At 73.0% G+C, this 27,779-nt stretch overlaps 3 protein-coding genes across 3 annotated transcripts; all 3 read left to right on the top strand.

Moving 5' to 3' along the window:
• Nucleotides 1-5,722: 5,722 nt before the first annotated feature.
• On the top strand, nucleotides 5,723-7,234 carry AURANDRAFT_26887 (hypothetical protein; the record flags this gene model as incomplete). Its single annotated transcript, XM_009039172.1, has 1 exon — nucleotides 5,723-7,234. The coding sequence occupies one exon, from the start codon at nucleotides 5,723-5,725 to the stop codon at nucleotides 7,232-7,234; it is 1,512 nt and encodes a 503-aa protein (XP_009037420.1).
• Nucleotides 7,235-11,917: 4,683 nt separating this feature from the next.
• On the top strand, nucleotides 11,918-13,346 carry AURANDRAFT_27065 (hypothetical protein; the record flags this gene model as incomplete). The annotated part of the gene is made up of 2 exons (XM_009039173.1): nucleotides 11,918-12,658; nucleotides 12,858-13,346. 2 exons carry the CDS (start codon nucleotides 11,918-11,920, stop codon nucleotides 13,344-13,346), a joined length of 1,230 nt encoding a protein of 409 aa, XP_009037421.1.
• A 1,719-nt stretch (nucleotides 13,347-15,065) lies between these two features.
• AURANDRAFT_64432 (hypothetical protein) lies at nucleotides 15,066-27,032 on the top strand (the record flags this gene model as incomplete). The annotated part of the gene is made up of 4 exons (XM_009039174.1): nucleotides 15,066-15,883; nucleotides 16,275-20,114; nucleotides 25,355-25,699; nucleotides 25,832-27,032. The coding sequence occupies 4 exons, from the start codon at nucleotides 15,066-15,068 to the stop codon at nucleotides 27,030-27,032; spliced, it is 6,204 nt and encodes a 2,067-aa protein (XP_009037422.1).
• Nucleotides 27,033-27,779: the final 747 nt, after the last annotated feature.

Below are 27,779 nucleotides of genomic sequence, written 5' to 3'. Positions count from 1 at the left end.
GGGACCTCCGCGACGATGGTGTTCGTCGTCGAGACGGTCGAGCTCGTCGCGTGCGCGCCGACGGCGAGCGCGCTCGTCGCGCCGAGACGGTCGGCCGAGCGCGCAGCGTCGACGGCGTCCGCCGCGCGCGTTTCAGGGCTCCCGCGAGCAGCCGACGCGTTCAGCGCCCGCGTGGGTCTGTCGGCGCCTAGGAGAGCGGCTCCGTGCCGCCGGAGCGGCTCGCGCGGACCGGGTCCGCCGAGGTTGACGCTCGGAACACGTTCCGGCCCGAGGCCGTGCCCGTACGCCGACGCCGTCGTCACACTCGACGCAGCGCCCAACGTAGGGGCGGGGGGTGCCGGGGCGCCCGGCGACGGGGTCGCAGGCGCCCGAGAGGGCCAGGGGTCGCGGCCAGCGACGTGCGCACGATCCGCTTCACGGCTTCGGCGTCCGCTTCAAGCCGGCTGACCAAAAAACCCCCCCACAAAAAAGGGGGGGGGTAAGACGTTTTTAGTGGGCGGCAAATGCACGGTCGGCTGATTTATTACCAGGGGGAGGCGTGGCATTGGCGCGCACAATCCAGGACGTTGCGAGCGAATCGCCGGCAGGCGGTGGACCGGTGGGCAGTCCTCCTAGAACGCCAGAGCAGTGCCAGTCGATTCGTGCTGTCTTCCTACGGCGCCGGAGCCTCCTGAAACAATGCCGCGCGTCGCGAGGTTCGCCCTGGTCCTCCTCCTGGCAAGAGCTGTTCCGGCGGCGGCCTTCCAGGCGCCGCGGACGACGCTCCCGTCGCCGAGGAATACGACGGGCCTGTCCGTCGCCCTGGAGGGCTTCGACGCGAGGATACGCCCGTTCCGGACGCTGCGGACGGTCGCCGCCGCGCCCGGCCGCGCGCTCGCCGCCTACAATTCCGTGGCGGAGCGGAGGCCCGTGAGGACGAACGTGCTCACGGGCGCCGCGGTCATGGGCGTCGGCGACTTCCTCTGCCAGCAGGCCGTGCTTGGCTGCGCGGTCTGCGCGGGCCAGGACTGGCGGCGCACGGCCCACGCGGCGCTCGTCGGCGCGGTCTGGCAGGGCTTGTGTATTCGCCGCATCTTCGCCGCCGCGGACGGCCTGAGCGACCGGATCCAGGCGCGGCTCGGCGACCCGCCGCGGTGGGTCGACGTGCTCGTCCGCACCTTCCTCATGCAGTGCGTGCTGTCCACGGGCGGCAACTACTTCAACATGTCCGCGCGGAAAATCCTCGCCGGCGGCTACGCCGATTTGGGCGCGACGTTCGCGGGCATCAACGCCTGCTTCTTCGACGTCTTCAGGACGGACTGGACCATCTGGCCCCTCTACCTCGGCGTCGCCTTCGCCGTCATCCCGCCGCACGTGCGCCCGGCGACGACGGCCCTCGTCAACGCCTGCTGGGGCATCTACATCTCCTACATGACCGCGCACGCCGGCTGAACATACGACATGGACATACCGCTCCCCGTTCCGTGGGCTGCTCGCGGCCCGCGCGTGCAGAACGCGCGAGCCCCTAACTCGACTTCGCACGGCGCGGTTCCGCTTCCGCGCGCGCCGCGGGGAATTCGAAGTTTGAACCCGAGCGCCCGAGGGCGTGATTCGGAAGATGGCAGTGCGCCGGCTTCCGCATGCAGAAGGAATTTGAATTCGACAGGCCCCCGAACGCCCTCGTGCGACTCGGCTGGGAGTCTGGCAGCGCGAGTCCGGGTGCCGAACGCGCGAGCCCCGAGCTCACCAGCACCGCGGCAACTCGACTACTCAGCACGACCGCTTACAGTCGCAGCGGCGGAGCATGCCCGCGTAGGACCGCGGCGGCCGCACGGTGCGCGCCGCGGCGCAGGCGACGGCCGTCGCCACGTCCGCGCTCGGCCGCGCCGCGAGGAGGGGCGCCCAGAGCCGCTCGACGAAGGACCCCTCCTCGATGTTGTCGCCGCGGGTCAGCGCGCGCTCGAGCGCGGCCCACGCTTTCTCCGGGACGTCGAGGATGCGGTCGCGGGCCGCGGCGAAGGTGCCGCCGTAGCAGACGGGCGCGACCTGTGTGGAAATCAACCAGTAGAATGGACGCCTCCAGCAAAACTTCAAACCTCTCTATCTCGATCAAATCGAAGTCGATTCGGCTGATTTTTGGACGAATCGATTGCTCTCGTCGAGTTCTCGAAGCACAGCCAAAGAGCTTGCGTCGAAACTGTCGCATACGCGCACATTGAAGTCGGGTTGAAGATTTGATTTCCACACAGGGCGCGACGGGGCCGAGCCGGAGCGCCGCCTCGACCGCGGGCTCCGCGTCGAGGAACGCGCGGACGTTCGCGTGCTTGAAGTACGGCGCCGTCGCGTTCGTCGCGCCGCGCTGCTCCCAGGCGTGGTGGTGCTCCGCGACGTGGCCAAAATCCAGCAACACCTCCGTGTCGTGGTACGCGGAGCCGTCGACGTCGGGCGCGCGGCCGCAGCCGAAGCCCGGGCCGCGTTCGCGCGCCGCGGCGCGCGCCATGTCGCACGCGGGCACGGACAGGTGGCGGAAGTCCGCGCGCGACCCGTGGAGGCTCGAGTCCTTGAGGAAGAAGACGAGGCGCCGCAGGCGCTTCCGGCGCCTGCGGACGTGGTGCGCGTACGCGTGGTCGCACCGTCCGACGTTCGGCAGAGTCGTCGCGATGGACCCGTTGGGCGCGCCAACCGGCGCGCGGCCGCACTTGGAATACACATAAACCTCGCGCACGTCGACGGCGCAGGCGCGGAGCGCCTCCGCGAAGCCGTCGAGCCAGCCGAGGTCGTAGGAGCAGTGCGCCACGACGAGCTCCGCGGTCGCCGGTGGCGTCGGGCCGCGCGACCGCGCGAGCGGCGCCCAGTTTTCGTCGCCGCACGTCGCGCAGGACGCGTCCCGCGCCGGCCGCAGGGCCGACCGGCAGGGCCGGCCGTGACCGTCGACGCAGTGCGGCGCCGCGGGCACGGGCCTGCAGTCGCCGGGGCACTTGATGAGGTCGCCCTTGCGGCAGACGTCGCCGTGGTCCAGGTCGTTGAGCGGGTCGTGCCACCAGCCGTCGCTCGCGCAGGCGTCGCGCAGGCGGCTCACGCAGGGCCCGTCGGACTTCTTGGCCGCGCAGTAGGGCTTGCCGAACCATGGTCTGCGGACGCGGCAGTCCGACGGGCAGGCGAGGTCGGCGCCGCTGCAGCGGTCGCCGCCCGACCGCAGCTCCAGCACGCCGGACGCGCACTTGGCGCCGCTCGCGAACGGCGCGAGCGTCGCAGCCCAGGCGACGGCGCGACGAACCATCGTCGTCCGCGACTTCAAACTGACTTCAACAACTGAGGTGAATCGGGCTGGTCCACCCGGAGTTCCTGTCCCCGTGCACGGTGGTGGTGGTCGCTCTCAACCTCCCCCGGTCCACGGCGAGACCGACCTTGAGTGGGGCTTCGAGCCCACGCAGGAGCTGCCGCCCCGCGCCTGCTCGGTCTGGTTCCCTCCGCGGGGGTCCCTCCGCGGACCTGCCTCCCCTCCCCGGACGGACGCAGTCGGGCGCGCATCCCCTTCAATAACTAGTCCAACAACTTGGGCTGCCTCTGCACGATGGCGTGATCGCAGGTCGTTGGGCAGTAACTTACGCGAAGGCATGATTGTAGCCCTGTTCATCGCCGCCGCCGGCGCGCAGGAGTCGCGGAGCCGCGTCTACGCCGCGTCGCTCGCCTTCGCCCGCGCCCATCCCGAAGACGACTGCAAAGGGAAGCAGTCGCCGCCCTGCGAATGTACGAACCGGTCCGACGCCTGGGCGGCGCTCGCGCCGCTCGCCGCGGCCGACGGCCTGCTGCCGGGGGCGCCGAGCGCCGACGACGCGGCCATCGCCGGCGCGACCTTCGGCGGCTGGCGCTTCGAGGCCGACGACGGCCGGCGCTGCGGCCGCTACGCCGTCGACGTCAGCGGCGTCTTCGCGGGAGCGGGCGCGCTGGACTACTTCGCGAAGCACTTCGTGCGCGGGTCGCCGGCGGGCACCGTCGACGTCTACGCGCACCTGCTGGCGACGGGCGCGGAACGCCCGGAGGCCGTCGGCGACGAGCTGCGACGCGTCCTCGGCTCCGCGCTCCGGGCCGCGCGCGTCGAGCCCTACCCGGCCCCGGGCCTCAACGCGTCGACGCTCCAGGTCGCCGCGAACCGCCTCGGGCGCAACGCGAACGCCTTCGCGTGGTTGGAGGAGGTCTTCGATCCCGAGAACACGCTCCACCGCCGGCCGCGCGACAACAAGCGGCCGGGCCTCGCGAACACGCTCTCCATGTGGCGCAACGTCTACCTCGCGTCCGTCCTGCGGCGCGCCAGCGCGTGCGCCTACGCCGTCGTCGCGCGCGCGCGGCCGGACGTCAGGTTGTATCAGCCGCTCGACCTGGGCCAGTGGGTCGACGGCGGCGAGTCGCTGCACGTCGCGTCCTACGCCGCCTCGTGTAGAACGACGTGCAGCGACCGGCGCGTGACCAGGTGGCCCGCGGGCGCCTGCTGGCTCGACGACATGGTCGCCGTCGGGCCGGCCGAGGCCGTGGACGCCTACGAGCGCCTCTTCCCGTCGCTGGCGACGTTCCTGTGGTGGTTTCCCGCGCACGTGGCCACGGCGCTGAACCAGTTCCCCGAGCGGCTGGCGCTCGCGCACGCGGACTGGCTCGCCAAGTCGGGGAGGAATTTTCGCTGGGACGTAAAACTCCCGGCGGCCGCGTTCCGGCGCCGCGGCGCGTCCGACGTGTTCGGCGTCGCCGTCATCGACCACACGCACCGCACCCATCGAAACGAGGACGCCGTCTACGCCCCGAGGTATCGCGCGCCGGGCCGTTAACGTTACCCGAAGCGCCGCCTCCGCGCCGCGGGGCTCCTCAGCTCCGAGCTCCACCAGGACCAGGCCCATCGGAGGAGTCGCACGGGGATCGACAGGCCCGGCTCCGCGTCGTCGGGCCGGCACGGCGCGCAGAAGAGCTCCGGCGGCTCGTCGGGCACCTCGTCCTCCGGCGTCGGTCCCGCGTAGCCCATGGCCCGCAGCTGTCCGCGGAGCGCCTCGATCTCCGCCTCGACGACGCTCCTGACCACGGCGCGCTCGCGCGGGTCGGGGAAGCGCCGCTCGAGCTCCGACATCTCCGACCAGCGTAGCTCCGGTTGTCGCGCGGCCTCCTCGTCGTCGTCGCTCTCGACGGGCGCCTCGGGCGGCGGCGACGTCGTGTGCCGCGCGCGGCTCGCGGACCGCAGCTCGACGTCGCCGAGGGACGCCCGATCCGGCGCGTCCGCGTCGCGGCGCGCGGCCCACTGGCGCGCGGCGGCGGCCGGCGGCGGCGGCGCGGCCGCGGGCGGCTCCGACGGCGGCAGCGGCGGCGGCACGGCGTAGGCCGCCATCTTCGACACGGCGCTCAGGTCCGGCGACCGCTGCGACGACGCCGCCGAGGCGACCGACGACTCCGACGACCGCTGCGGCGGCGAGCGTGGCTGCGGCGTCGTCGGTGGCGGCGGCTGCGCGGCGGCGGCGTCCCCGACGTCGGTCGCGGCCTGCAGCGGCGAGCTCACGACGACGACGTCGCCGTCGTCCTCGTCGATCTGCACGACCGTCTTCGCCTCGTCGTCGTCGTCGGAGGCTGCCATTGCGGCTCTCGACGAGGGGGCAGCCTCGATGGCAGCCTCGAGATTTTGCAGGTGCTACAGTTCAAGAACCGCTGCAAGGCAGCGTTTTTGGCGAATTCTAGTGGAGAATGGAGGCCTGAGAGGATGTCATCCATGTTCTTGCGCGCCTGTGCGCGGCGCGCAGCCGCCACGGCCAGCATCGCGACGTCCTGGTCGGTTTCCCAAAGCAACGAACGGCTCGTGTCGTCCGACGAGCTGGCGTCGCACGACGAACGTCTCGTGTCGTCCGACGAGCTGGCGTCGCACGACTTCACGCCCGTCGCCGAGGGCGGCAGCGGGCGGCTCTGGGTGTCGTATAAACGGGGCGTCTACGACGTGACGGACTGGGCCGCGCAGCACCCCGGCGGCCTCGCGAATTTGAAGATGGCGGCCGGCGGGCCCGTCGACGCCTACTGGGCGCACTGGTCCGTGCACGTGCAGGACCCGAGCGCGGCCCTGCCGGTGCTGGAGAAGTACCGCGTCGGCCGGCTCGCGGAGGACGAGGAGGACGACGACGACGACCCGTACGCGGACGAGCCGGATCGCGCCGCGCGGATCGCGGCGGGGCTCCGGCCTCTGAAGGCCGGCGCGGGCGGCAAAGCCACCGGCCCCTTCGAGGCCGAGTGCGACGTTCCCGGCTTGTCGTTCCTGACGCCCGCGGACATCTTCTACGTGCGGAACCACGCGCCCGCGCCGCCGGAGGACGCGCCGGCCTTTTGCGTCGGCCTCGCCGACGGCTCCGGCGTCAGCGTGCGCGTCGACGCGCTGCGGCGCGGCGACTTCGGCCCCGTCGTGTCGCTGCCGGTGACCGTGCAGTGCTCCGGGAACCGCCTGCGCGAGGCGGGCGCCGCCATCGGCGGCGTCAACGGCTGGACGGGCCGCGGGTCGGGCTACGGCCTCATCTCGACGGCGACGTGGGAGGGCGTGCGCCTCGCGGACGTCTTGGAGGCGACGGGCGCGCTCGCCGGGTCCGGCGGCGACTGGCACGTCGAGGCGACGGGCCGCGACGGCTACGCGAACTCCGTCCCGCTGCGCGACGTCGCCTCGAACGACGCGCTCCTCGCCTTCGGGATGAACGGCGGGCCCCTGCCCCGGGACCACGGCGCGCCGCTGCGCCTCGTGCTGCCGGGCTGCGTCGGCGCGCGCCAGGTCAAGTGGCTCGACGGCGTGCGGCTGCTGCCCGAGCGGTCCGAGGCGCCCTGGCAGCGGTCGTTCTACACGTTCCCGGACGGATCGCCCGTGCGCCACTGGCCCGTGTGCTCCGCGGCGACGGCCTACGACCCGGCGACGCGGGAGCTCCGGGGCTTCGCGTACGCGGGCGACGGCCGGGGCGTCGCCCGCGTCGACGTGTCCTTCGACGGCGGCGAGACGTGGACCGCCGCGGCGCTCGAGCCGCCGGCGGTCCGCGACGACGCGCGCTGGGCCTGGCGGCTCTGGCGCGCGGCGGCGCCGCGGGACGCGACAACGCTGGACTGCGCCGTGCGCGCGACGGACCTCGCGGGCGTCGCGCAGCCCCTCGCGCCGCGCGACGCCATCGCGCACATGCCCAAGGGCTACCTCTTCAACGCGGTCCACCGCGTCGCCTTCGACGCGGCCGAGCCCGTCCACTGCAACCGGCTCAATTAACTTGTCGCGGCGAAGAGGCGCAGCACGCGCGCGCGCCAGCCCCGCGCGGCCGCGGCCACCGCGGCGGCGACGCGCGCCGTCGCGGCGGCGACGGGCGGGAACGCGGGGAGCGCGTCGGCGAGGAACGGCACGTAGGGCACGGCGAAGAACGCGACGGCCGCGCCGACGATGGTCGCGTCGAGCGCCCGGTCCAGGCGCTTCTCCAGGTGCGCGACGTCGAGCGCGCGCTCGAGGCCCGCGAGCCGCGTCTTCGCCGCGCGGTACGCGCGCCTCAGTCGCGGCGGCGCCGCGGGCAGGTGGTCCGACAGCTCCCGCGGCACATGCTTCTCGAGCTCGTGGAGCGCCTGGGCCGTCCGCCGCTCGACGGCCTCGACGGCCTGCGTCGTCCGCGAAAACGTCGTGACGTTGTAGCCCAAACGCGACCGCGCGTCCGACCAATGTGGCATCGCGCCCGCGTAGTCGGCGTCGTCGCAGGCCCGCCAGCCGTCGACCTTGCCCTCGCGGACGAGCTGGAAGCCCCGGGCCCGCGCGCCGGGGTAGAGGCCGTCGAAGAGGGGGGTGCCCGTCGCCGCCTCGGCCGCCTTCATCCGCGCGAGCGACGACGCCTCGACGATGGCCTCGAGCCGCGCGTCGTCGACGGTGTTTGAAAAGGCCGCGCCCTTGAGCCAGACGAGCAAGCCGCGGAGCGTCGCCACGGGGTCGTCCTTGAGGGCCTCGTATCTAAGAAAGAAGACGTCCGCCGTCGCGTTCGCGTAGGACAGCGCGTGGTCCGCCCAGTCGTAGCCGTACTGAGATTTGTCGCTCGCCAGGAACTCGGCGTAGGTCCCGTCGAAGTTGCCCAGCTGCCTCTGGAAGGCGTAGTAGGAGCAGAGCGCGGACCGGCCGTCGCGGACGACGTAGACGATGCGCCGCCAGCGCGCGGGGCAGTTCGGGCCTACGACGTCCACGATGGTTCATCTCTCGAACGTCGCCGCGGGACGCCGGCGCGGGCAGAGGCACTGGAAGGACTCGACGTTTTTCAGCACGCCGCACGGCCGCCCGCCGCGGGCCTGGTGCTCCGCCGTGCCCACGGGGTGCGCCAGGTAGGGCTGGTGGCTCTTGTAGACGCGGGGCCAGAACGCCGCGCGGGTCCGCGGCGGCGCGAAGCGCCGGCGGTTCGGGCCCAGCTCGAGGTCGGGGACGAGCGCCTCCGCGGCCTGGGCAGCACAAGGGTGATTCAACGTCGCTTCAACGTGAGTGTTCCGCGCGCGCGCGTTACAGAAAACACATCCACGCTTCGAGACCGTTCCGAGAGATGATCGCTCGTCCAAAAATCAGCCGAAACGAGTGGAAAATGGCCGAGATCGGAGCCTTTGAAGTTGGGAATTTCGCTCTCTTGTGCTGCCCTGTCGGCGGCCTCGAAGCTCAGGGGCGCCTTGCCGCTCCCGCGGAGCAGCTCCACCACCAAGAACCGCGCCCAGTGCGAGCCGGACTTGGGGAAGCTCGCGAGCAGCACGTCGCTCGGGACCGGCGTCTCCCGCTCGACGGCGGCGGCGAACTGCCGGCGGTCGATCACGACGACGACGGCCGCGATGGCCGCGAAGAGCGCCGCGAAGATGGCGACGACGGCGTAGGAGACGGGCTCCCGCTTCGGCTTCTCCTGCTTCGTGCCCGCGGAGAAGGACACGCGCTTCTTCGGCTTCTTCGGCGCGGCGTCCTTGCTCGCGGCAGCGTTTTTGGTGTTGTTCGCGTCGTCCTTCGGCTCGTCTTTCGTCATGCCGTTCGATACGCCTTGCGGTGTGTCTTGCGGCGCCTCTTTTTCGTCGTTCATTGCGTCTTCGGAGCACTTTGCAGCGCCTATTTACGCGCGTTTTTGCGCGCCCAGGTCTCAGGAGCTTCGAACGATCGAGGTCATCGTTGACGCCAAGTTGATGCGATATTGATGCGAACGCTATGGCTCCGCGCCGCGCCTGCGCCTCGCCGCCGCCGCCGCAGCTCCTTTCTTACGGTATGCTACCTCGCGAAGCCCGCGGCCTTGACGTCCTTCTCGAGCTGGGTGACGATCTTGTCCTCGGACATCTGCTTGATGATGCCGCCTTCGTACTCGCAGCGCCGCGCCGCGATGACGCCGCCGGCGACGGAGACCTCGACGCCGCCCTCGCCGCCCGCCCGGGCCGGCGCCGGCTTTTTCTCTTTCTTGGCGTCCGCGTCCCAGTCGTCTTTGTCGTCGTCCTTGTCAGCGTAGCCCGTGTTGCGCGGCGCGAAGACGAGCCGCACGCCGGAATCGGCTTGCTCGAGCTTCACGGGCGTCGTTAATTTCACCGTCGCGGACTTCTTATCGATGACGGCGCGCTCCGCCCACGCGGCGACCCAGTCGACGAGCGCTGCGTCGTCTGAGGCAAATGCGGAGCTAGAGTAGAGCGTAGCCTCGTAGTCGACGGCGCACAGTGCTGTTGGCCTTGTCGGCGCGCAGCGCTGCCCGCGCGGCGCGAACGCAGAGCTTGAAGTGGCCAGCAAAGCGATGGCTAGCAGCATCGTCGAGCAATCCGAGTGCAAGGTGCGAAGATGAAGCGAGATTTGCCACAAGAGGTTGGGAGGCGCTCGTGGGGTGAGGGTGCGGCTCGACGCGGAGAGAAGCTCGCGGGCTCTCGCGTCGCAAGCGCGGGTGGGCGCAGCGCGATGGACTGGAAAGAACGCCAAACGACGAAAAAGAAGGACGACACGGTCGAGAAGGCGCGCCTGGCGCGCGAGGCGCGCGCCCAGCAGCGCCAGCAAGTGAAGCCCGCGCTGGCCCTCGGCCGCGCGGCGCGCGGCTTCCTCGCCCGGCGCCGCGTCGCGCGTCTCTGCGGCGAGCGCGTCGACCGGAAGCTCGGCGACATCCTGAAGCTCAAGGCCTTCCTCGCGACGGCCGGCAAGAACTTCGTCGCGCCGGCCGAGACCGCGGCGCCGCTCCTGCGCGAGGTCGCGTTCGCGACGCCCGACGCCGCGCGGCTCGCCCGCGTCTGCGAGGCCGTGCTCGTGCCCGGGCTGTCGGAGGCGCCCGCGGGCGACGCGCGCCTCGACCTCGGGGCCGACGCGTCGCCGGCGCACCGCTGGCGCCTCGAGCGCGTCGCGCGGCAGCTCTGGGCCGCGGGCCTCGCGGGCCGCGCGCCGGCCCTCGTCGACGCCGTCGGCCTGCTCGTGACGCGCGCCGCGTTCCTGGCGCACCGTCTGGTGGACCTCTGGGTCGACGACGGCGGCGCGCTGCGGCGCGCCGTCGACGCGGGCTACGACAGGGCGGCGAAGTTGGAGCCGCGCGAGTCCGGCGACCGCGCCGTCGACGGAAGCGTGGCGTCCGCGGTCGCCATCGCCGCCGGGGGCGCGGCCGACGCCGGCCGCGGCGGGCTCTTCGCCGCGCGCTTGTGGCCGGCGCCGCTGCTCTGCGACGTCGCGGGGCCGAGGGGGCGCGAGGCGCTCGCGACGCGCGGGACGCGCGACGCGCTCGCGGAGCTCGCGACGCGCCCGCCCGCCGGCGGCTCGGAGCGCTCCGGCGTCGACGCCGCGGCCTGGCTTCTAGGCGCGCTCGGCGCGCTCGGCCGGCGCCTGCTGGTCGAGGACGCCTCCCTCGCGCGGCCGTTCGCCCTGGCCGTCGCGGCCGCCCTAGCCGCGACGGACAACGCCGCCGCCGTGCTCTGCGACGAGGACGCCGTCATCTGCTGGAAGGTCGTGAACGGCGCCAAGCAGCCCGTCGTCGCGTGCGCGCGGTTGCGGTGGCACGCGTCGCGGAGCTTCGAGGCGCGCGAGGGCGTCGTCGCGCCGCTCGCGGACGCGCTCATCGCGAAGCGCGACTGCGCGTTCTTGGACGCGTCGAGTGCGGCCGACGACGCGCTCGACGCCGACCTCGCGGGCCTGTCCGCGGACGCGCTCTCCGAGGCCGCGGCGAAGAAGAAGCGGTCCCTTTTGGCGGACGTCGTCGGCTCGAGGTGGGCGCGGAAGCTCGAGGCGACGGCGGGCTCCGTCGAGAGCTCCTTCGCCAAGGCCTTTGGCCTGTCGTCGTCGAAGAAGAGCAGCCCGCTCGCGGACGTGACCGCGGCGTCGCGCGCGGCCGCGCGCGACGCGGCGGCGGCGGCGCCGCCGCCGGCCTACTCGGACGACGACGAGCGGGACCTCGAGGCCTTTGGGCGCTTCTTCTGCCTCGGCCTCGCCGCCGCGTGCCCGCGGCTGCGCGTCGCGGCGCTGACGGCGCTCGCGTTCCACGACGACGGGCCGAGGAGGCTCTGGGGCTATTTGCAGGCGCGGCACGCGCGCGCGTTGGCGCCGTCCCTCGAGCGCTACTTCGGCGCGGCGAGCGCGCCGAATCCGCCGCCGCGCGACGTCGTCGTCGCGCTGGCGTGCGTCGCGCTGCTGCGCCACGCGCTGCTCATCGTCGACGACGACGAGCTCAGGGACCGGTCGCGGCCCGCGGCGCCCTTCCAGCTGCGGCGCGTCGCCGAGGCGCTGAAGCGGGGCCTCTTCGCCCACTGCTGGCGCGAGGGCGGACCGGACCGGCGGCGCGACGCCTACGGGGGCTGGTGCGCGGCGCTCCTCCACGACCTGCACGCTCGGTCGTGCCGCCGGCCCTTCGCGAGGCCCGCGCTCTGGCTCGTCGCCGAGGCCGACGAGGGCGCCGCGCGCGAGGAGCTCCGGAAAGGGGCGACGCGGCGCAGCCGCCTGCTGCTGGCGTCCATGCCCTTCGCTTTGCCGTTCCGCGCGCGCGTCCGCCTGTTCCAGGAGAAGGTGTGCCCCGACGGCCAGTCGAACGCGCGCGCGGAGGAGATCCGCTTCTTCGACGCGTCGTCGCCGCGGCCGACGGACAAGACGATCGTGCGCGTCCGGCGGAGCCACGTGTTAGACGACGGCCTGGACCGCATCGCGGGCCTCTCGCCGGCGGCGCTGAAAGGCCGGTTGTCGGTCGCGTTCGTCGACGACTGGGGCCGCGCGGAGGCGGGCATCGACGCGGGCGGGCTGTTCAAGGAGTTCTGGACGGAGCTGAGCGGCGCGGCGTTCTCCATGGACTTTGGGCTCTTCAAGACGACGGCGCACGACGGGTTGCTGTTTCCGAACCCGGATTCCGCGTTCGTCCACGGCGAGCGCGACCACCTGCGCCTCTTCCACTTTCTTGGGCGGGTGCTGGGCAAGGCGCTGCGCGAGGGCATCACGATCCAGCCGCGGTTCACGCGGAGCTTCCTGTCGTTCGTGCGGGGCGACTTCAACTACGTCACGCTGCTCGAGGACCTGAAGTCGCTGGACCCGGACCTCCACCGGAACTTGAAGTTTTTGCAGCTCTACGACGGCGACGTCGCGGATCTCGGGCTGGACTTCTCCGTGTCCTTCGATCGTTTCGGCGAGTGCGTGACGGCGAATTTGATACCGAACGGCGCCGACGTCGAGGTCACGCGCGCGAACCGCCACGCGTACGTCCAGGCCGTGGCCAACAGAGCCACAAAAGGGTGATTCAACATCGCTTCATGGGAGTGTTCCGCGCGCGCGTGTTCCGGGAAAGGCATCCACGCTTCGAGACCGTTCCGAGAGATGATCGCTCGTCCAAAAATCAGCCGAAACGAGTGGAAAACGGCCGAGAGAGGAGCCTTTGAAGTTGGGAATGTCGCACCCTTTTCCTGCCCAGGTCGCCAAGTTCCACATGGTCGACCGCCTCGACGCGCAGTCCCGGGCCTTCGTCGGTGGTCTAGGCGACGTCGTCGACCTGGCGCTGCTGCGCCGCTTCTCGGAGCCGGAGCTCCAGCTGCTGATCTCGGGCGCGGAGGACGCGGTCGACGTCGACGACCTCAAGGCCCACGCGCGGTACGAGGGCTACCTGCCCGGCGACAAGCACGTGAAGCGCTTCTGGGCCGCGCTCCGGAGCCTGCGGCCCGCGGACCGCGCCGCGCTGCTCAAGTTCGTCACCGCGTGCGAGCGCGCGCCGCCGCTGGGCTTCGCCGCGCTCGCGCCGCCCTTCACGATCCGCAAGGTGCCCATCCTGCGCGACGCGGACAAGCTCCCGACGGCGTCGACCTGCTTCAACGTCCTGAAGCTGCCGACCTACTCGTCCGAGGCCGTGCTGCGCGCGCGGCTCCTCACGTCCGTCCACTCGGGCGCGGGCTTCGACCTGAGCTAACACTCCGGGGAACGCGCCGCGAAAAAAACGGTTACCACCTAGACGAGGCCGACCTCCTTCGCCGGGGTCCCTAGCACGGCCTGCGCGTCGCGGCGCGTCTTCCGCGTGGCGACGAAGCCGGCTACGCCTACGAGCACGGACCCTGCGGCGGCCTCCGCGACCCACGGGACGCTAAAACCCGCCGTCGCCGTCGCGGCCTCGTCATCGCTGATGGCCGCGGAGATGCCGCAGCGCTGCTCGAGGCACGCGCGCGCCTCGGCGTGCTGCGCGCTCTTCGTGTAGGCGATGTAGGCCTCCATGTTCGTGGCCTCGCACACGATCTCCTGGATCTTGTCGCAGCCGCCCGCGCGGCTGAGGTACGACGCGAACCTACCGGGATCGACGTGAGAGGTCGGGCGACGAAAGACGATCGGCGAAGGTCGGGCGACAAAAGACGATCGGCGAACGGCGAAAGACGATCGGCGAGAGCCCGGCGACAAAGGACGCCGGGCGCGCACGCCCACTGGCAGACGCACCAGTTCTCGACGTCGCACTCGCCGGCGCCGTAGGAGCCCGTGCCGTCGTCGCACCGCATGGCGCTCGCGCACCAGTTCGGCTGGCCCGTGACGTCGCAGAAGTTGCCGTTCGACGTCGACTTCATGTTGATGCAGATGTGGTGGCTGCCGGCGTCGTCGTAGCGGTCCACGCACTGGCCCTCGCGCGTGTAGCCCGTGAGGGCCATGCCCGCGCCGCTGCAGTGCTCGAGCTCCTTGCCCAGCACGTTCTTGTAGGCGGTGGTCGCCGTGATCTGCGCGAGGAGGAGGACGGCCCTCATAGTGCTGCGATGCTTCGTGCTGCGATGCTCTGCGTGCGGCCACGACTGAGGCGCTTCTCGAGCCCGATGAAGTGAAGCGGCCACGCAGCTCGAGACGGGCAATAAAAACAGCTGAATCGATGATGAAGGCAATGTAAACTTGGGGCCCCCTGAGACTTCAAACCATGTGCATCTGAAGAACGTCCAAGCGTGTCGCGGCGGGAGGGGTTCTGGGCTAGCGGACGGGGGGGGGCGCGCGTCCGACACAGACCCCCCATGACGACCCCGCCGCGCCCGCACCGCGCATCCCGCGACTGCCATTCACACGCCCGGTCCCCGCTGTCCGCGGCGCCGGGCGCCGGCGCGTGAAGGGCAGCACCCCATCTGAGCGAGCGGCGACCCCCCAATCCCGCCACCCCGCCGCTCCCCCCGCCGGCGACCCGACGCGCCGCCCACCGTCCGCTTCCCCTTCTTCGAGCCCGGTTCGCTTGCGACCAGCCCCTCCCCCAAAACAAATTTTTTTTTTCCGGAACGATCAAGTTCGACTTGTGCGTCCGCGCGCGATCGACTTTTCAAAACAACAAAAATCCTATGTGAGCTGCACGGAACTAGACCCGACAATAGCCTGAACTGGGTCGCTGTGTGTTCTACCGACCGAAAAGAACCAGCTGGCGAACGGTCCCTTGCCAAGGGCGTGCAGCGCGGATCCAGCGTCCCCAGCGAAACCGAAACAACACTCACCGCACCCCTGTAGGTCGAAGCGTATACACCTGCCGCAGGGCTCAACAGACCTTTACCCAACGCGCGCAGGATGGCAGCCTCTCTGGTGGCACCAGAACCCGTCTAGGGGGGGCACGAAATAGTAACAGACGGTGCACACGATGATGCCGACCTCGAAGGCTGCCCAGCGCCGGCGCCGCGCAACGATGTCCATGATGGAGGCCATGCGCGCGATGATGGCCGAGGCGAAGCGCGTCAAGGCCGAGGCCGCGGCGGCGGAGGCGGCGGCGGAGGCGTCGTCGTCGTCGGGCGCGCAGGACGCCGGCTCGGACGTGTCCGAGGACGCGGCGCACCGGCCCGTGGACCCGGGCCTCGACGGCGCCTGCGCGGCGGCGGCGAGGTACGTCGCCGAGGGCCGGGACCCGCTCATCGCCGCGCGCCGCAAGCACTGGTACGCCGCGGAGGCCTGCGCGCCCGTCGCGCTCCGGGGGCTCCTGGACGCGGCCGACGTCGCCGAGGCGCACGCGGCGGCCGCCGCGCTCGCAGCCGCGGGCCAGAGCGCGCGCCACTTCAAGGACGCCACGGCGGCGTCGACGCTGGGGCACGCCATCGTCTACCTGCACGCCGGCGGCTACTTCCAGGCGCGCCACGCGCGCCTCTTCGCGAAGATCGAGCGCGCGATGCGGAGCCGCGCGCCGGCGTCGTGGACCTGCTGCGACCGCGACGAGGCCCTGCGCGTGCGCTGCATCGAGCACCACACCTACGGCGCCGGGAGCGGCCTGCTCATGGCCAACCACCGGGACAACGACTCGTGCCTCACGGTCTCCGCGCTCCTCTCCGACGGCCACGGCGGCGGCCGCTTCGTCACCTACCGCGACGGCAGGCCGCAGCCCCACGACCTCGGCGCGGGCGACGCCGTCCTCTTCCCCTCGGAGAAGCTCCACAACATCGAGACCGTCACGAGCGGCGTCCGCACGGCGCTCGTCGTCGAGCTCTGGCGCGACAAGACCAACGCGAAGGACCGGTTCCAGTGACGGCGCGCCGCCTCCCTCTCGTTAAGCGCCCTGTTTGTAGTCAGGGCCGGATGGCGCGCCCGATCGCGTCGTGGATTCGTCTTAAGATTCGTCGATCGGTCCGCGCTTCAACTAGTACACGTTGACCGCCAACCGGGTCGGAGGACAAGACGGTCAAGGTGTGGGGCTGCTGACGTAGGTCGTAAGCTGCTACTCGGCGCCTAGGGCCGCCGCGCGCGGTCGTTGCGCACTTGCCTATCGGGGTCGGTAAGTTGCACGCGTGGATGCACTCACCTGGAGGAATCCACCGCTTATGGAGCGCTTTGGGGCTGCCCTAGGTAGAGCCATGCTTGTGTTCGCGGTCGCCCTGGTCGCCGCGGTGCGGTGCGCGGCCGCGCCCAGGAGCGACGCGCTCGCCTACGAGGCCGACGGCGTCGCGGTCTGGCGCGGCGTCGTCGCCGCCGACGAGGTCGCCGCGCTGCGTGGAGCCTACGACGCCTGGGCGGCGAACGCGTCCTTCGACGGCGCCGTGACCGTGAACTTCTGCTCGCCGTGGCCGACGCTGTGGCCCGGCGCGCCGGCCTGCGACTCCGGCGTCGCGCCGATCGTCGAGGACCTCCTGCGGGCCGCGGCGGCCGCGGCCGCGCGGACAATCGTGGCGACGGAGGCGCGCGCGCGCGGCTACCCGCTCACGCTCGCGGCCGTGAGCGTCGCGACGAGCCTGCCGTCGTCGCCGGCGGCGGCGCCGGCGCGCGCCTTCGAGCCGGGGCTCGAGGTGGAGTACGTCCTGATCCCGCTCGGCGCCGCGCCCGCGGACGGCGGCGCGTGGGAGGTCTGGCCCGGGTCCCACCGGACCGCCGCGGTCGCGGGCGACGGCGTCGTCGTCGCGACGGCGCCGGGCGACGTCATCGGGCTCCGGCCCGCCGTCTTCCACCGGCGGACGGCGAATTCCTTCGCGGCGCCGCGCCCGTGCCTCGTCGCCGCGTTCGTGCCCGCGGTCCACGGCTACGGCTCCTCCGCCGGCCCGCGGCGCTTCGACGCGCTCGCCGACGCGCGGGACCAGCTGCGCGTCGTCCTCGACTTCGGGCCGCCGCGCCCGTCCGAGCGCTACGGCGGCCGGCGCCTCGAAATCGCCGACGCGCTCCTCGGCGACCTCCGCGCCGCCGCGGGCGATCCCCTCGCCGCGTTCCGGCGGTCGCCGGCCTACGAGGCTCTGGGCCGGGGCGTGAACGGCGCCTGCGCGCTCGCCGCGGCCCTCGCGGCGGCGCGCGGAGACGCGCCCGCGGACCTCGGCGTCGGCGGCGCGCGGCGCTGCCCGGGCCTCGCGACGACGGCCGAGGCCCTCGTCGCGGCGGCGCACGTCGCCCAGTTCCGCGCCGCGTCGCCCGTCGCGCCGGCGCGCGTCTTCGAGCTCGCGCCGGCGAGCCCGCAGCTCGCGTTCGAGATCGCGCGGTCCGCGGCCGTCGAGTCGTACGCGTCCGCGGACCTGCCGCTGCTGTCGGCGCTCCAGTGCGCGGCGCTCGCGGCGAGCGGCCTGCGGCCCTTCCCCTTTGCGTGCCTCGACGTCCACGGCTTCGCCGGGGAAACCGCGGCCCTCTGGCCCCGCGGCGGGGGGCGCGTCTTCGTCGCCGCGCTGAGCCTCGGCGACGCGCCCGCGGCCGCGCGCCGCGCGGTCCTGCGGCGCGTCGCCCACTTCGACGCCTTCTGGCTCCTCACGGCCGAGAACGGCACGGCGACGACCTTCGCGCGCGCGCGCCGCGACGCCGCGCCCGTCGCCGAGGTCCGCGCGGCCGCGGACGCGCGCGACTGCGCGCTGCCGCCGCCCCTCGGCGCGGCGCCGGAGCACGCGGCCGCCGCCGTCGTCTGCCCGTCGGGCAACTACGGGTCGACGGCCGTGACCTGGACCGAGCGGCGCGCGGCGACGTCGCGCGAGGACTTCGAGGAGGACGTCGTCGTTACGGTGGGCGCGCGGGAGACGCTGCCCGTCGCCGCCGCCGCGGCCCTGGCCCCCTGCCCCCGGGCCGCCGGCGGGGCGAAGCTGCTCGCGTACGACCCCCTCTGGCGCGGCTGGACCGCGGACGCCGCGCTCGAGCGCTTCGCGGCGTCGGACGCGTACGCGGCCGCGGCGGCCGGCGGCGACGGCCTCGGCGCGCTGGCGCGGCGCCACGCCGCGGCCTGCCTGCGCTGGACCCGGCTCTGCGTGTCCCAGGACTTGGCGGCCCACGAGCCCTGCCAGGGCGTGCTCCGGGGCGCGGTGGAGCCGCAGCACGCGCCGTGCGTGCGGCACGGCGCGCTCCGCGGCGCCGACGGCCGCGCGCGCGCGTCCGCCGCCCTCGCGTCCTGCCACGGCCGCGTCGCGGCGCCGTTCCCCCTCGAGGGCCCCTACGACGCGCCCGCGGCGCCGGCGCCCGCCGTCGCGGAGCGGCGCGAGGCCGTCGCGGGCGTGCTGGGCCCCGGCTGCCGGAGGCTCTGCCACGTGGGCGCCAACGTCCTGTCGCCGGCGAGCTACTGGCTCGCGGTCACGCACGACGACGTCGACGTGACGCTCTTCGTCGTGCCGGCGCCGCAGGGCGGGGACGACGACGACTTCCGCGTCCTCGAGGCGACGGCGCGCGCGCTGCCCCCGGGCAAGCGCCTCGAGGCCGTCGCCCTCAACTCGCTCCGGGCCCTCGAGGCGCGGGCCGTCGCGCCCTACCGCGGGACCTGCGACGCCGTCTACGTGGACCTCTGGAACCTCGGCGCGGTCGCCGCGCGGGACCTCGGAAACGCCGCGCGGCTCCTCCGCGGCGCCTCGTCGCGGCTCCTCGCGCCCGCGCGCATGGACCGCCCCCACCTCTGGCCCGAGGTCGGCCGCTTCGCCTTTTCGGACCAGGCCGCCTACGACCGGCGCGCGGAGACGCGCAACGGCACGTGCGTCGACTGGGCCGCGGTCGACGGTGCGGGCGCGCCGGCCGTCGACTTCGCCGACTGCGCCGAGGCGACGGGGCGGAACCTCGTGGGCCTGGGCGGGTTCCTGTGGCACGCCGTGCCGGACGGCGCTCTCGCGGCGGCGGAGGCGCGCGAGGCCGCGGCGGCGGACGCGGCGGACGTCCCCGACGCGGAACCGCGCGGCGCGGCCGCGCCGGACGCGGGCGTCGCGCTGGCCCCGGGCTGGCTGGCCCACCACGCCGGCGCCTGCGACTTCGTGCTCGTGACCTGCGCGCGCGAGGGCGACGTCGCGCGGGCCCGCGAGGCGCTCGGCGTCATCGCGTCCGCGGTGCTCTCCGCGCCGCGGGGCCCGCGGCGGCACGCGCTGCGCTTCACCGTGTTCTGCAACCACGTCGCGGCGAAGGTGCTGCGCCGGTCCATGCAGCGGCTCATGGACATGGCCTGGGGCCGCTTCGGCGGCGAGGACCTCGTCGTCTACTTCGACGCGACCTGGCCCGACCGCGTCCCCGAGGCGGCGAAGGCGCACCTCATGCTCTTCAAGCCCTGCGCGACCGTGAAGCTCTTCCTGCCCCAGATTCTAGACCCGACGATCCGCTGGGCCGTCTACCTCGACACGGACGTCGTCTTCGCGGCGGACCCGGCCGCGCTCTGGCTCGGCGCGGTGGGCACGCTCGCGGCGGCCGGCGCGGCCGTCGCGGCCGCGGCCGAGCACGGCGACGTCGCGCCGTCCTGCGAGGGCTCCGCGGAGCACTACTACAACCAGAGCGCCGCGGCCCGGGCCCTCCCGCGCGCCTTCCCGGACGACGGCGCGAACACGGGCGTCCTCGCGCTCGACGCGGCGGCCGCGCGCGACGCGGGCTGGGGTCCGACGCTCGCGGCCGTCATGGCGGACCTCGCCGCGACGAAGGCGAACGGGTCTTTGGACTTGGGGGATCAGTCGGTCTTCAACGTCGCCGCGGGCGGCGACCAATTCACCGTCGCGCGCCTGCCCTGCGAGGCGAACTTCCGGACGGACTTCTGCCAGCACGCGGCCTACGACTGCGACCGCTGCGCGGCCGCGCCCCTCCTCCTCCACGCGCCGCGCTCGGCCTTCCACGAGGGGAAATTCGCCTACGCGCCGGCCTTCGGCCGCCTCTACGCCTTCTTCCTCGACGCGCTCGACTCGCACGACGACGGCGCGGGGCTCGCGGCCGCGGCCGCGCGCGCGGCGGCCGACTTTGAGCGGCTCCTCGACGACGGCCGCGCGGTCGCGCGGCTCCCGTGCCGGGCCATCGCCGAGCTCGCGCTCTCTCTCGTCCGGGCGGCGCCCACGAGGTAACACGAGTGGTTGATCTTCAAGAACCATCCGAACACGAGCCGAAACTGAGGCCTATTATTATTATTGGAGATTTTGCGTCGGAGAAGCCGCATGCCCAAGAGCACACGCGGCCGATAGGTCTCGGACTATCCTCCCGCTGCCCAAGGCGCTCGCGTTCCTGGAAGCGAACGCGCCGATCGGGCGCCGTCGTCACCAAGAACTACGAGTTCCGAGAGGGGTCTCACAGGCGCCGGAGGCGCCAGTGGACGGCGGCGTCCTGGCGCAGGCGCCAGTGCACCTCGCAGTAGGGTTTGATCTCTGTTCTTGCCTTGACGCGTCTCTAAACGTAGGGGGGGCGAGAGGAACCGCGAGCGCCGTCTCGAAGCAGAAGTGTTGATAGTGATAGAACTTAAGGAGCAGCCGGAGTCGGAGAGAGAACGCAAGAGAGAGCACGAAGGGGTTCGGATTCCAGATTCGGCTGAGGGTGAGGGTGAGGGTTCACGAAAGGGGCGGGTTCTGGATTTGGGTTCGGATTCGGATTCGGATTCGGGGCGCGAGCCGGGGCGCGCGAACCGAAGGGAGGGGGGACGCGCGGAGCGCGCGCGACGACGCGCGGGACCCGCGGGGCTCCTAGTGCATCGAGCAGCCCATCTCGAGCTCGTCGGCGAGGAGCTTGTCCGTGTCGTAGTGCGTGACCTCGAGGTCGCGGTAGCGGAGGTCGCTCGAGCCCTCGGTGACCGTGACCCACGAGTTCGCGCGGACGCCGCGGACCGTCTGCGGCGCCGCGCCCGCGATGGGCCAGGCGATCTCGACGTCGACGACGCCGTCGGGGCCGATGTCCCCGAGGCCGATGTGCTGGATCTTGACCGGGTTCGACCCGAAGGACGCGGTGAGGCCCTGGGTCATGTAGATGTTCCGGCCGTCCGCCGTCGTCACCTTGAGCCGCGCGCCCTGGCCGAGCTTGTTCGATTTCACGCCCACGAGGCTGAGCTTGAGCCAGGAGTTGTGGAAGAACGTGCCCGGGTTGAGGAAGAGGGCGTCGAACATCTTGTCGCCGACGACGCCGCCGCCGAGCGAGATCGACACGTCGACGTGGCCGTCGTTGTTGACGTCCGCGAAGGCGATGCCGTGGCCCTTCTGGAGGTGGCCGAAGCCGCCGGAAAAGGTCACGTCCTGGAAGCCCTTGCCGCCGTCGTTGCGGAGCATGCTGTTGGGCTGGAGGGCCCGCAGGTCGGGCATGGACGTGCCCGTGTAGACGTCGAGGAAGCCGTCGTTGTCGATGTCGCCAAAGTTCATGGACATGGCGCCGATGGTTTTGCCGACGCCCGGCGTCGTCAGGCTGATGTCGTCGAAGCGGCCCGTGCCGTCGCACTTGTTCCGGTAGAGGCGGTTGTGGCGGCTGTGCTCGCCGACGCGGCGCTCGACGATCGCCTCCTCGCGCCAGGGCTCGCCCGAGTAGAACGCGAAGGTCTCGCCCGGGTCCGGCGACCGGTGCGCGGCGACGAGCACGTCCTCGCAGCCGTCGTTGTCGAAGTCCATGAACCCGACGGGGAAGCCGAGGCGCGGGTGGTCCCGGACGCCCTTGGCCCCCGCGACCTCGAGGAAGCCGGTGCCCTTCTGGTTGTGGTAGAGGTAGTTCGGCCCGGACATGGTCGACACGAAGAGGTCCGGGTAGTTGTCGCCGTCGATGTCGCCCCAGGCGACGCCCTTGACCCAGCCGCAGGTCTCGACGCCCATGGCTTGGGCGACGTTCGTGAACGTGCCGTCGCCGTTGTTGCGGTGGAGCGCGCAGGGGTTCTGCTCGTTGCCCACGTAGATGTCGAGGTGGCCGTCGAGGTCGAAGTCGGCCCACTCCGCCGTGTGCGTGCCCTGGTACGTCACCGTGCCCGCGCTGTAACTCACCTCCGTGAATGTCGCGGCGCCGCCGGGCGCCGCGTCGTTGCGGAGGAGCGAGTTGGGCAGCTGGAGGAAGGGGCTCCAGCCGCCGCGCGCGGCGAAGAGGTCGAGGTCGCCGTCGTTGTCGTAGTCCGCCTGCTTGAAGAGGTGCACGGAGCCGACCTGCTTGATGGACGACGCGAGCGACGCGTCGACGAAGGTCCCGTTGGCCTGGGCCTTGAACTGGGACGACAGGCGCCCGCCGGGCCACTGGAGCATGCCGCCGGCGACGTGCTCGAGCGTGCCGTCGTCGTAGGAAAAGTCGTCGGCGGCGACGGAGCCCGTGATGCCGTAGAAGTCGAGGCCGAGCGCCTTGGCGACGTTCGGGAACTTGCCCACGTCGTAGTCCGAGTCGAAGGCGGACGCGGGCAGGCGCCAGGCCTCGGGCACGCCGCCCGGCCAGGTGCCGAGCTGCATGTGGACGACGTTGAGCATCCACTTGGACGCCTGCGAGCCACCGTCGAAGACCTCGAGCTCGAGCGTCAGCCACTTCGCCGCGGCCTTGGCGCCGCTCGGCTCGACGTGGACGCCGTGGCCCGCGAGGGGCATGACGCAGGACTCGCCCGTGTGCTGGAGCGCGCAGTTGTCGAACTCGCCGCGGCGCACCTCCGCGAGGACGATCAAGCGCCGGAGCAGCGTCTCGGCCATCGTCGTCGCCGCGGGGTCGCGGCAGGTCCGGCCGGGCCGCAGCAGGCTCTTTTCGCAGATCTCCTCGAGGAGCGGGATGGCGAACTCGTTCTGGTTGTCGAAGATCGCGTGGTGCGCGAGGAACATCTTCGCGGCTTCCGCGTCGACCGGTCGCGCCGCGCCGTCCGCGGCGGCCCGCTCCAGCGCCCGCACCTTCTCGAGCTTCTTCGTGCGGCCGTAGAGCGGCGAGTTCATGACGAAGCGCAGGCCCGGGCCCCGGATGAGGTGGTAGATGAAGCCCCGGTGGTCCTCAACGTCGAACGACGGCGCGCGGTCGATCGCGCCGAGGAAGTGGTGGTGGATGAAATCCGGCGCCAGGGGCGGCGGGCCCGTGCGCGTGATCAGGGCCAGCAGGCTGATGCGGTCGAGCGGGATCTCGCCCCGGAGCCCCTTCCACAGGCCCTGGAGGAACGTCTCGCCCTCCGGCGGCTCGAGGTCGACGCCGTTCACGGACGGCCAGAGGTCGCTCTCCGTGAGCGTGTACCACTCCGGGTGCTCGAAGAACTGGATCCACTGGAGCTCCTTGTGCGCCATGAGCGGCGACGCGTTGTCCTTGAACGAGATGCGGAGGTTCCGGCGGACGCGCTCGAACGTCCGCAGGAACTCGCCCGTGTGCTCGTACTCGGGCACCGCCGGGCAGCCGTAGAACTCGCAGAACGACCCGGCCTCCTCGGGGTCGTAGCAGTCCCAGTCGTGGTCGACCATGTAGAGCTTGAGCCCGACGAGCACGGCCACGTGCAGCAGGACGACGACGCCGGCGAACGCGCCGGCGCCCTTGGCGACGCCGCCGAGGACGCCCATGGCTGTGTGCGTTCCTCGACGGCCGGTTGCGGCAGCGGTCGTGGTGGCGGGCTGGGCTGCGGCGGTGGTGGCGTGTAAAAGGGTTCTCAGGAACTCTTGACAAGGCGTCACTACCTGATCGAAAAAAAAAAAAAAGGGACGTCGAAACTAAATTACTGTGTAGATCTCACATATTGAAGCGAGCGGTGGCGGAGGATCGGTCCCTGCACGACGGTCCGGCCCCGGGACGGGGGCCGGGGACGGCGGGCACGGGGGTTCCGGCACGGTAAATGCGCTCCGGGCACGCGGCCCGGCACGGGCCCGGCACGCGGCACGGCACTCGGCACGGGCCCCCGGGCACGGGCCGGGCACGGGCCACGCGGCCCGGCACGGGCCCGGCACTCGGCACGGGCCCCGGGCACGGGCCGGGCACGGGCCGGGGAGGCCCGGCACGGGCCCGGCACGGGGCCCCGGGCACGGGCCGGGGACGTGGCCGGGGACCGCGGCACGCATCGTCGCGCAGGGGCCCCTCGGAGGCTTCGAGGCTGGGTCGGTCGAGGCCGCCGAGGCCAGGCTGCTGCCGCTCGTGAACGGGCCCCTGCACGACGGTACGGCCCCAGGACGGGGGCCGGGGACGGCGGGCACGGGGGTTCCGGCACGGTAAATGCGCTCCGGGCACGCGGCCCGGCACGGGCCCGGCACGCGGCACGGCACTCGGCACGGGCCCCCGGGCACGGGCCGGGCACGGGCCACGCGGCCCGGCACGGGCCCGGCACTCGGCACGGGCCCCGGGCACGGGCCGGGCACGGGCCGGGGAGGCCCGGCACGGGCCCGGCACGGGGCCCCGGGCACGGCCCGGGCACGGGCCGGGGACGTGGCCGGGGACCGCGGCACGCACCGTTGTGCAGGGCCCCCTTCGTGAGTGCAGCTGCATTCGACAGCCCCGAGAGCGCCTTCGACGAACCGCCCGGGCGCGAGCGCAGGTGTATGGTCCGGGCCTTTTACCGCTGCGTCCCCGAGTTGCCGCGCGCGGGGTCGCGGAAGCCCTCCCTCTCCGCCTGGAGGAACCGCCTGTCCCGCCACGCCCGCTCCTGCCCCGCGTCCCAGAGGCAGTCCTCCGACTCGAGCTCCTCGGGTGGGGGGACGAGGCAGTCGTCGTCGGCCGCGTCGTCGACGACGCCCGCGCCCGCGACGACCCCGCCGCCGTCGGCCGTCGCGAGGCGGTGCAGGACGTCGTCCGCGAGCGGGGTCGTCGCGACGCCCAGCACCGCGGCGTTCGTCAGCAGGCGCTGCTTCCACGTCGTCGGCGACGCGCCGACGCGCACGAAGGCGAAGCGCGTGTAGGCGCCGGGGCCCGCGAGGGGCGTCGTCAGCGCGACGTCGCCGTCGCCGACGGCCGCGCCGTAGTAGACGCCGCCGAACGCCTCCTCGCGGTTCGCGCTCGACGCGTCGGCCTTGAGGAGGCCGAGCTCGATGGCGCTGTGCGCGCAGGCGAACTGGTGGCTCCACTTGTACTGGGGGCCCTCCCGGGCGTCGGCGAAGCGCGCGTTCTCGAAGGAGCACCGCGGCGCGCGCTCGCCGGACGCGATGAGCCGCACGTTCTCGCAGAGCCGCGGCAGCCGTTCGAAGGAGCTCAGAGCGATCTCGATCCTCCCCAACGACGCCGTGCTGGTTGCGACGTCGAAGTAGATCTTCGGCGGCGCCAGCGCGACGGTCACCGGTGCCAGCAGAGGGAGCAAGAGTATCGCGCTCATTGCGAGAGCCGAGCGCATTGCCCTGAGCTGCAATCTGACCTCAAGGCTCTGCAAGGTTCTGAAGCTGCCCACCTTGAACGACGTTGTCGAGGGCTGCCCAGTCCGCGTCCGCGGCCGCCGGCGGCGCGCGCGCACCGCGCCGCGATCGCCATGGGTCTGCGCGCCATCGCCGACGCGGACCCCGACGGCGTCTGCCAGCGGCTGCTCGACGAGTGCGACTTCGAAACCACCACCGAGGCGGAGCTCGAGGACATGGTCCGGGAGCAGCTCGCGCTGCTGGAGGTCGGCGACCCGGGCTGCGCCTGGATCGGGCTGCGGGCCGCGCTCCGCGTGCCGAGCGGCTGGATCCGCTACCGGACGCACGAGGGCGACCTCTACTACCTGCGCGACGGCACCGAGGACTCGCAGCGGGAGCCAGGGCAGCGAAATTCCCAACTTCTATCTCGGTCGTTTTCCACTCGTTTCGGCTGATTTTTGGACGAGCGATCATCTCTCGGAACGGTCTCGAAGCGTGGATGTGTTTTCCGTAACGCGCGCGCGCGGAACACTCACGTTGAAGCGACTCTTGTGCTGCCCAGGTGGGAGCACCCGCTCGAGCCGGAGCTCCGGGCGCTCTACGCGCGCGCGCGGTCCCGGGGCAGCGGCCGGCCCGCGCCCCGGGGCAGCCCCGCGGGCTCGCCCGCGGCGGGCTCGCCCGCGGGCAGCCCCGGCGCGGCCGGGCCCGCGCGCCAGTTCGGCAGCCCCCGGTCGTCGGCCGGGAGCCCGACGTCGAGCGGCGGCAGCCCGCGGCGCGGCGCGAACAGCCCGCGCGGCGGCGCGAACAGCGGCGGCGGGAGCGGCGACGCGCTGTGCGCCATGTACGCCGCGTTTAAAGCCGCGGCGGCGGACGCGGACGCGGCCCGCGCGGCGCTCCGCGTCTTCGACGCCGAGGCGGCGGCGGAGCGGGTCGCGCTCCAGGGCGCGTACGCCGCGCGCGCGTCGCGGGCGCAAGCCGAGGCCCACGGGGCGTACGCGGCCCGAAGCGCGCGCGCGGACGCGGCCGCGGCCGCGGCCTTTCGAGCGGCGGGAGCCTCGGACCGCGCGGCGGTCGCGGACGCGGGGCGCGCGGCCGCCGCGGCCGTGGACGCGATGCGAGCCTCGGACCGCGCGGCGGCCTCGGACGCGGACGGCGCGGCGGCGGCGGCTCTGGACGCGATGCGGGCGTCGGACCGCGCGGCGGCCTTGGACGCGGACGGCGCGGCGACCGCGGCGTCGAACGCGACGCGGGCGTCGGACCGCGCGGCCGCCGCGCGCGACGCGGCGGCCGCGTGGCGCCTGAGCAACGAGGGCCTCCGCGCGGCGGCGGCGGCGGCGGACGCGGCGCGCGAGGCCGGCGCGGCGCGGACGCGGGAGCAGCTCGCGGCCGCGGCGGACGCGCGGTCCGCGCTCGAGGCGTCGACGCGCCGCGTGCTCGCGGAGCAGCGGCGGCAGGGCGACGACCGCGCCGCCGCGGCCGCGCTGGACCTCGCGGCGTCGACGAAGCGCTGCGCCGCCTTCGAGGCCCGGCTCCGCGCCAAGGAGGAGGCCCACGACGCGCTCCAGGAGCGCTTCGCGGCCCTCGCGCGCGCGGCGGAGGCCGCGGAGTCGGCGGTCGCGAAGGAGCGGCGCGAGGCGTCGCGGCTGCGGGCCGAGCTCACGAAGCTCGCCGTGCGCGACGTCGAGGCGGACCGGCGGGCCCTCGACAGCATGCGCACGATCCTGCCGCCGCCGCCGCCGGGGGACGAGGGGACGGAGCAGTAACCGGCGCGTAGTCCGTGGAAGGAGTAGGGACTTTGTGCGACACTGCGAGAAAATAATTGAGCGGGGCTAGGTGTAGGTTGCGTCCCCTTCGGGCCGTTGCTGTGCAAAGAGACGACAGTCCGTCGAGCGGGAGCCAGGAACGGTCCGGAGGGGACGTCGCATCTCTGCGACGGCGCGGCACGCGCGTGGCCGGACGCTCTCGGGCTGCGGACGCCGCCCGGACGGGTGCCGCGCGCAGCGTGGCCTCAGGCGACGCGTGGCCGCGACCGGCGCGGATCCCGACGCGCCGCGGCTCCACTTATTACATTACGCGTGCGAGATTCGGCTCTGGCCGAAGGCCCACCGCGAAGTCCGCGGCGTCGGAGATCGTTCCGCCGGCGCCGGCCGCGGGTCTCTCTCGCCGTGGCGGTCCGCGCGCGTATGTGGGGGAGGGGCGTAGCGCCCTTCCCCAGACCCCCTCCCCGTCCCTGCCGGGGGCCGGCCCCCGCGGGGCGGTCCGCGGCGCCGCGGACGCGGTCCCCGCCGGGCGCCGGCGCCGGCCGTCGGCGACGCGCCGCGGCTCTCTCGCCGTGGTTGTCCGCGCCCGCGAGGACGTCGAGGACATCTCCGACGCCGGGCCCGACCTCGGCCAAGGCCACGAGGGGGTCGGCGCTCCTCGGGACCGCAGACGCGGTCGCCACCCGACGTCTTCGGCGGCCGACGGCGTGCGCGCCGGCTGCAGGGCGGCGAGACGCGATGAAGCGCTGG

Source organism: Aureococcus anophagefferens, assembly GCF_000186865.1.
Source record: "Aureococcus anophagefferens unplaced genomic scaffold AURANscaffold_10, whole genome shotgun sequence".
Lineage (NCBI taxonomy): Eukaryota > Pelagophyceae > Pelagomonadales > Pelagomonadaceae > Aureococcus > Aureococcus anophagefferens.
This window is presented reverse-complemented; position numbering and strand designations above follow the sequence as displayed.